The sequence below is a fragment of the Salvelinus namaycush genome, chromosome 10, assembly GCF_016432855.1.
Source record: "Salvelinus namaycush isolate Seneca chromosome 10, SaNama_1.0, whole genome shotgun sequence".
Lineage (NCBI taxonomy): Eukaryota > Metazoa > Chordata > Actinopteri > Salmoniformes > Salmonidae > Salvelinus > Salvelinus namaycush.
In genome coordinates this window covers 13,479,077-13,487,917 of record NC_052316.1, presented here as the reverse complement: position 1 = coordinate 13,487,917, position 8,841 = coordinate 13,479,077, and the positions used below count along the sequence as shown (strand labels likewise).

Sequence of the window (8,841 nt, the reverse complement as noted above, 5' to 3'; positions counted from 1 at the left end):
GGCTTTATTACATATATAAATACTCCTCAGCATGCCAATTGCACGCACCCTCAAAACTTGAGACATCTGTGGTATTGTGTTGTGTGACAAAACTGCACATTTTAAAGTGGACTCTTATTGTCCCCAACACAAGGTACACCTGTGTAATGATCATACTGTTGTGTCCCCAACACAAGGTACACCTGTGTAATGATCATACTGTTGAATCAGCTTCTTGATATGCCCTATCTTGGCAAAGGAGAAATGCTCAATTACAGAGATGTAAACAAATTTGTGCACACAATTTGAGAGAAATAATATTTTTGTGCATATGGAACATTTCTGGGATTTTATATTTTAGCTCATGAATCATGGGACCAACACTTGCCATGTTGTGTTTATATTTTTGTTCAGTGTAGATTGATGTAACAACCTGTTGGTCAGGTTAAGTCAATGTATTTAAGTTGAAGTTTTACCCTACTTTCAATGTTTACAACGCTGGTTGAAATTAGATGAAAACACTACTTGTTGATTACTTTTCTCAAATCAAATGTATTTTCCATGTTGATTCCATGTCACAATTAAGACAAATTAAGCTGAAACAATGTTGATTCAACCAGTGTGTGCCCAGTGGGTTGCTTGTCCTTCCTAGCCACTGTATGACTGATCAAAATGTGACTTGCAGAATCAATCTAAGGTTGAACTATCCTCCAACAGACACCCTTGCAGAATCAATCTAAGGTTGAACTATCCTCCAACAGACACCCTTGCAGAAAGAGGGAGAGTGACAAAGAGTTGCAGACAGACATGGAATTCTGTGTTATTAAAAAAAAAATTGAACTAAGCAAGTCAGTTAAGAACAAATTCTTATTTGCAATGACGGCCTACACTGGCCAAACCTGGACGACGCTGGGCCAATTGTGCGCCGCCCTATGGGACTCCCAATCACAGCCGGTTGTGATACAGCTTGGATTTGCACCAGGGTGTCTGCAGTGACGCCTCAAGCACTGAGATGCAGTGCCTTAGACCGCTGCGCCACTCGGGAGCTATGCTAATATGTTCTCACCTAGTGACAAAACAAACTGCACGCACCAGAGCTCAGACAACTCAGTACATGGCTTAGGGGTAACTTCTAGTTATCTTCCCTATCTTTACATGATGTCAGAAAATCTTAATTAATTTATTAAATACCTTCAGGGGTTCCGTTTCAACTCTCACCATTGCACCTCACTCACAGATCTGGTGTCACAAAACAAAGAGGTTTTCTGGACATACTGGAAATTCAGGCATGCAAAATAAACTATGGCTCGGAGCCAGAAAATGATCTTAAAAGGAATACATTCTCTGCAAACATAGTTACTCTTGTCACTTGATATCTCACATGGAAGGAATCTGTACATTTTCTAATCCTAATGTCTGGAAATTTTGCCAACGTGTTGATATCCATTTCTATGCATGACTCATCAGTTAACCTCATCAGAAGTTAAGTACTTCAGAGATCACTGTTTACTGAATTCTATGTTTCTGTGACTATGCAAGCAGCACTGGTGAAACTTGCCATTGGAGGTGAAGCAACATCTTCACGCAAGCCCATGGTAACATGTCTCCACCTTGAGGTAGATGGTGCTAATTGCTTATGGGAGTCAATGGTTCATTTCCATTTACCCAGTGGTGATCCAGTAAAACAACCGGACTGAGCGTTTCCGTTGCTGTGCCATCCCAGCCAAGGTTTACCTGCTTAACAGTTAATTGTCTACATCTGCTGTTTATTGAGTTTTAATATTCAAATGTAGGTTGTAATTCAGCATGTTGTTGCCCCTCGTACAATGTTCTGTTGAAAAACTGTTTTAAAAAACTCTTTCCACAAGACACATATTCTGTTCAAATATTTATTTATACATTTTCAATGTACAAAATAACCTAAATATAATCCTCTTTCAGAATAACAGCAATAGTAAAGCATTCAACAAATGTATACTCTTAAAAACAATATTGAACAAAATAAATGTTTAACCAATTGAAAAAATGTATTCAACTACCATTCTGTACAATGTACACTGAGTGTACAAAACATTAAGGACACCTTCCAAATATTGAGTTGCTTAAAAATCGTTCTTTAACCTGTCTCCTCCCCTTCATCTACACCGATTGAAGTGGATTTAACAAGTGACATCAATAAGGGATCATAGCTTTCACTTGGATTCATCTGGTCAGTTTATGTCATGGAAAGAGCAGGTGTCCTTAATGTTTTGTCCACTCAGTGTATGTATAAATAATATTGCATTTTCTAAATATATATACATATTTTTTTTGTTTTTAATCCAGTTCTATTTAAGTGGTACAATAAGAAAGCACCCCTTTCAATGAAACCCATCTTCACAGTAAAAGAGTATCTGTTTTAAGGCTGAAACAGTGAAACAAAAGCAGCTTCCATAGTGCATATTTTATGATAAATCTTGAATGAGTTTGAACTTTTTTTAAACTTTTTTTTGTAATGCATAAAATGAAACAGATTGGTGTTGCTACAGTAACAGAGGACCACAAAGACGCTTTTTCATCAGTGTACCAGGTCCTGGGCTGAAGACAATGAAGAAATTGAACAAAACCAACAGCAGAGGAAACCGTTAGACCTGGTTGTATCAAGGCCACATTTGGGTGGAGTTAGATAATGGAGGAACTGCATTCTCTGTGGTAACACAGACACACACACACATGCACACACACGAGCGGTGGTTAGTGCCCTTTCACATTTGAGAGGACAGTCTTTTTCTTATGAGCATGGCCTTATTTCTATTTCAGCGTATTGGATGACTGTCATTTCATATTCCATTCATCCAGCTCAATGTAACATCGATAGGTTTAGGCTTCTACAAGATACTAGAATTTGCCCTATACCCACCTTGAGCCACTGGGCACAAACTGGTTGAATTAACATTGTCTCAGTGTAATTAGTCAATGTATATGTTACGTGGAAAATACATTGGATTTGAAAAAAGTAATCAACTTTTGTTTTGAGGGTGAAATTTCAACCACAGGATTATGTCATCATGGTAACCAATTTTCAACATAGACAACCCTTCTTTAAAATACAGTAAATTGAATTTGTACCTTTTTGAAACAACGTCAGATCTTCAACGTAATGTCCAATATCAGGGAAAAAACATGTCTGGGCAGCACCTCCTATTGGAGAGTTGATCTACAACTATTCATTTGGTCTCCAATACATGGTTTTAACCAAACCCAGCTTAGTTTTTATATTACCTACTACCAATGCGCTATTGTGAGTGATTATTCAGAGACCTCTCAATAACTAAATATATTCACTGTTGCTATCAAAGTAGTTCCAAAGGGTAGGTTTAACAGAGCAAATTAAATGTAACCACACATTATAAGTCCCATATCATCAATTATACTATTTAGGCCTATATAGCATTTGCAAAGTCAGCAACAGCTATTGTTTTAATTCAACCCAGGGTTCAAACCAAAAATGTACAATATACAGTATATGGGCCTAGGGTTTCAAGCTTTGGTTGATTTCAAATGTAATCTTCACGTTAGTCATTAATATGTTGGATTCACGTCTCCGTCTCAACCCAAAATCTAAGTTAAAGAATAGAACTAAATCAAATCAAACTTTATTTAAATTGCATTTAACGAATAGAACTAAACCAAATCAAACTTGATTTAAATTGCATTTAAAGTTTGATTAGATTTAGTCATATTCTTTAACTTCGATTTTTGTTGTTGTTATACTTAAAAAATAAAACTTTCCCACCCCTTTTCGTGGTATCCAATTGGTAGTAGTTACTGTCTTGTCTCATTGCTGCAACTCCCGTATGGACTCGGTGGAGGCAAAGGTCGAGAGCCATGCGTCCTCCGAAACACAACACAACCCAACCAAGCCACACTGCTTCTTGACACAATGCACATCCGACCTGGTCAGCGTGCACTGTGCCTGGCCCGCCACAGGAGTCGCTAGTGCGCGATGAGACAAGGATATCCCTACCAACCAAACCCTCCCTAACCTGGACGACGCTAGGCCAATTGTGCGTCGCCCCATGAGCCTCCTGGTCGCGGCAGAGCCTGTGCTCAAACCCAGAATCTCTGGTGGCACAGATGCAATGCAGTGCTAGACCACTGCGCCACCCGGGAGGCCTAACTTCGATTTTTGATGGAGATCTTCTGCTTGGATAGTTCCATCTGTGCCATTGACTTAGTCTGGCTTTAATTGCAGTTTGCTACAAATTAATAATTGATATTTGTATTTTTTTATATTTTTACTTTTATGAAACTACCTGAGTAGGAAGGTCCTCCCCTTCCTGCTCTGAGGAGCCTCCACTGACACTCTTTGTCTCCGTCTCTCTGTGTCTCTCTCTCAAACACACACACAGCTACGCCTGCCCCAGGCAGCCCGTTGTGGTCTAACCGCTCGACACAGACAGGCAGGTGGTGGTGGAGCTCAGGCGGCGGCTCTTCTTGGGGGCATTGGGTGCAGGCGGGGGGCTGACAGTGAGACTCCTGATCTTATTGAAACTGTTCCTCAGGCTGCTGTGCCTGATGCTCCCAGTGCTGCTGGTCTCCTTGGACACAAAGGTGTCAGGGTGACAGAGGCCTGCCCTGAGGCAGCAGCAGCACAACAGGCCTGCGATGGCCTTCCTCAGCTCTGTGCTGCCCAGGGTGTAGATGACCGGGTTCAGGGCCGAGTTGATCACGGCCAGGGCGATGACCCAGTCGGCGCTGAAGAGCGGTGCGCACTGCCTCGACACACAGAAGAAGTCCACCAGCAGCAGGATGAACAGAGGCCCCCAGCAAATGATGAACACACCCACGATGGAGATGACTGTCTTTAGCAGCCCCAGGGAGCGCTTGCGGCTGCGCTGGGAGCCCACCTTGGAGCTGCTGCGCACGTGGCAGTAGATGGCGCCATAGAGCACACCGATGGCCAGCAGGATGAGGGAGAAGATGAGCAGGGAGAAGAGGATGTAGCTCTTGGAGTAGAGCGGCAGCAGGGTGGAGCAGCTCTCCAGGCTGCACACGCAGTTCCAGCCCAGCAGGGGGAGGAAGCCGATGGCGAAGGCCACGATCCAGCACAGCGCCACTAGGCCGTAGATACGATACGTCTTCCTGGCCGACTTCTGGTGCAGCGGCTTCATCATGGTGGTGTAGCGCTCCACAGCAATCAGCAGCAGGCTGAAGATGGAGGCGGCGAGGGCCACGAACAGTACCCCTTCCCTGAACAGCCACAGAGCCGGGCTCAGCCTGAATGTCCGGCTGCCCGACATCCCGATGTTGACCACGTAGGCCGCCCCGGCCAGCAGGTCGCTCAGGGTGATGTTGGCGATGCACACGTAGACCCAGCGGCGGCTGTGGAGGATCCGGGAGAGCACGGCCACTAGGACCAGCAGGTTCTCCAGGATGATGAGGACACTGATGAAGAGGGAGAGGGCCGCTGCCAAGCTCAGGCCACCCTGGCGGGGCACGCGATGCTGCAGGCGCCCTGTGTGGTTGTAGTGCTCCAGGATCACATCAATGTTAATAGCGCTGCTGTTGGTGGTGTTGCTGGCCCAGAGGTACAGATGAGAGCAGGAGGTTGAGGAGCTCAGGGAGGACAGGGCATCCATGGCTGGGTTGTGAAGGGCTTGGCAAGTCAGAAAATGGCTGGGTCGGGCTGGACAAGGCAGGACTTGGGTGAGTGTAGAACTCCTGATGTGGGCTTAGACTCAGGCTAAAACAGTCTCTCCACTGGAGCTCTGCGGTCTCACAACCCACCTAGCAAACACAGGAAGATGTTTGATATGAAAAGATGTCTGATATGCGATAATAAGTTCTAAGATGTTTGTAGTGCATGAACTGCAGGTAATGAAAATAATGTGTTTTTTGGTCAAATTGCATTGCTTATAAATGTATTGTGAAAAGCTGAAAGAAATCCCCCAAAATACAACAAATGTTTAGACAGTGAGATAAGACATTTTGTCAGTTGACTGACATGGATTCTCATCATAAAACTGCATTCCTCCACTAGCAGGCATTAGGGACATTTGTGGTGCTATTTAAACCACCATGTGGTTAGTTGAGAGGAGCAGCCAGCTGTTACCAGGAAGGGGATTTAAATCTGCACGTGAAGTCAACATCTTTGAAAGTTTGAAAACAACTATTTCCAAATCCCTGTTAGTAGTAACGACTGAAAAACATCATCCCATTCTCCCAAAATTGCAAAGTATGAACTGTTTTCCCCTCTGGAGTGAAATAAAAAGTACCTTATTACATTTATAACTTCTGTTCATTTTTAGATTTTATAATACAATTTCCCTTTACATTTCTAAATGTTCTTTTAGGAATAATTAGTGTTACAATTTGTTGCATGGGAGCAAAAGCTTGTACATGACCGCAAATGCTTTGCATATTTACTGCTACAGTTAAATGTGACTATACACCTGGCTCTCCATCCCAATCATTATCTAATTGTATAATTTCATATGAATAGGCTAACACATCACGACAAATGTTGTATCCTTTTGATTTTAACACAATAAACACTTGAAGAACAAATGTTACTTACTGGCGCAGAGATGCTGTTGGTGGTGATGCGGTGTGTGGACAGCCATCCCCTGTGTGGGCTGGTAGTGCAGATGTGTTCTACTCTATAGAAGCAATGAGGAAGGAAGCCCTACACTCAGAAGGTTACTCACATGGCACCACACCCAAAGCGACCAACACACACATGAGAAGCAAGAGGTTATTGACACTGATGGGGTGTTTCATCACTGGCCAAAAGAAAACACACCAATTGTGAAATGCTTCAGAACGTGATTATTCATAGATGGATGCCACCCAATCAACGTGTTAATTGCTAAATAGATATAGCCTAATCCACACTTGCATAAGGTTACCACAATTTTGTTTTTTAAATATATACATTCTATATATTTCCCCCCCTGTAATTTTCCACATGTCAAGGTCAGACTTAATCTCACTGATGTAAACACTTTTCCCATCCACTACTTGCGCCCTACTTTTGACCGCTGCAATATTTTAATCCTATTGCTCAAGTTGCCCCATGATGATTACGGGAAGAGACTTTCATAATGTTTTCATGGTACATGTATGTCGAAGTGGTTGAACCATGATGTTTTCTAGGATGTGTTGCAAGATACTTTTTCTACTAGGAGGGCATCAGGCCAGTATTTACAGTTGAAGTCGTAAATTTACATACACTTAGGTTGGAGTCATTAAAACTTGTTTTTCAACCACTCCACAAATGTCTTGTTAACACACTATAGTTTTGGCAAGTCGGTTAGAACATCTACTTTGTGCATAACACAAGTAATTTTTCCAACAATTGTTTACAGACAGATTATTTCACTTATAACTCACTGTATCACAATTCCAGTGGGTCAGAAGTTTACAGAAAATTATGTCATGGCTTTAGAAGCTTCTGATAGGCTAATTGACATCATTTGAGTCACTTGGAGGTGTACCTGTGGATGTATTTCAAGGCCTACCTTCAAACTCAGTGCCTCTTTGCTTAACATCATGGGGAAATCAAAAGAAATCAGCCAAGACCTCAGAAAAAAAATTGTAGACCTCCACAAGTCTGGTTCATCCTTGGGAGCAATTTCCAAACACCTGAAGGTACTATGTTCATCTGTACAAACAATAGTAGGCAAGTATAAACACCACTGGACCACGCAGCCGTCATACCGCTCAGGAAGGAAACGCATTCTGTCTCAGAGATGAACGTACTTTGGTGCAAAAAGTGCAAATCAATCCCAGAACAACAGCAAAGGACCTTGTGAAGATGCTGGAGGAAATGGGTTCAAAAGTATCTATATCCACAGTAAAACGAGTCCTATATCGACATAACCTGAAAGGCCGCTCAGCAAGGAAGAAGCCACTACTCCAAAACCGCCATAAAAAAGCCAGACTATGGTTTGCAACTGCACATGGGGACAAAGATCGTACTTTTTGGAGAAATGTCCTCTGGTCTGATGAAACAAAAATAGAACTGTTTGGCCATAATGACCATCGTTATGTTTGGAGGAAAAAGGGGGAAGCTTGCAAGCCGAAGAACACCATCCCAACCGTGAAGCACGGGGGTGGCAGCATCATGTTGTGGGGGTGCTTTGCTGCAGGAGGGACTGGTGTACTTCACAAAATAGATGGCATCATGAGGATGGAAAATGATGTGGATATATTGAAGCAACATCTCAAGACATCAGACAGGAAGTTAAAGCTTGGTCGCAAATGGGTCTTCCAAATGGACAATGACCCCAAGCATAAGTTGTGACATAATGGCTTAAGGACAACAAAGTCAAGGTATTGGAGTATTGGAGTGGCCATCACAAAACCCTGACCTCAATCCTATAGAAAATTTGTGGGCAGAACTGAAAAAGCGTGTGCGAGCAAGGAGGCCTACAAACCTGACTCAGTTACACCAGCTCTGTCAGGAGGAATGGGCCAAAATTCACCCAACTTATTGTGGGAAGCTTGTGGAAGGCTACCCGAAACGTTTGACCCAAGTTGAACAATTTAAAGGCAATGCTACCAAATACTAACTGAGTGTATGTAAACTTCTGACCCACTGGGAATGTGATGAAAGAAATAAAAGCTGAAGTAAATCATTCTCTCTACTATTATTCTGACATTTCACATTCTTAAAATAAAGTGGTGATCCTAACTGACCTAAGACAGGAGATTTTTACTTGGATTAAATGTCAGGAATTGTGAAACTGAGTTTAAATGCATTGGCTAAGGTGTATGTAAACTTCCGACTTCAACTGTATTTTTGGATTCCCATAAGCCGACTCCAATGGCAATATCTAGTCTTACTGGGGTCCGACACATAACGAAAAAGACAACACA

The 8,841-nt window shown here is 42.6% G+C and overlaps 1 protein-coding gene across 1 annotated transcript; it reads right to left on the bottom strand.

Moving 5' to 3' along the window:
* Positions 1-4,004: 4,004 nt before the first annotated feature.
* LOC120054434 (sphingosine 1-phosphate receptor 4-like) lies at positions 4,005-6,590 on the bottom strand. The gene is made up of 2 exons (XM_039001851.1): positions 6,539-6,590; positions 4,005-5,748 (listed from the first exon to the last, which is right to left on the bottom strand). The coding sequence occupies exon 2, from the start codon at positions 5,598-5,600 to the stop codon at positions 4,401-4,403; it is 1,200 nt and encodes a 399-aa protein (XP_038857779.1). The 5' UTR covers positions 5,601-5,748; positions 6,539-6,590; the 3' UTR covers positions 4,005-4,400.
* Between the last annotated feature and the right edge of the window lie 2,251 nt (positions 6,591-8,841).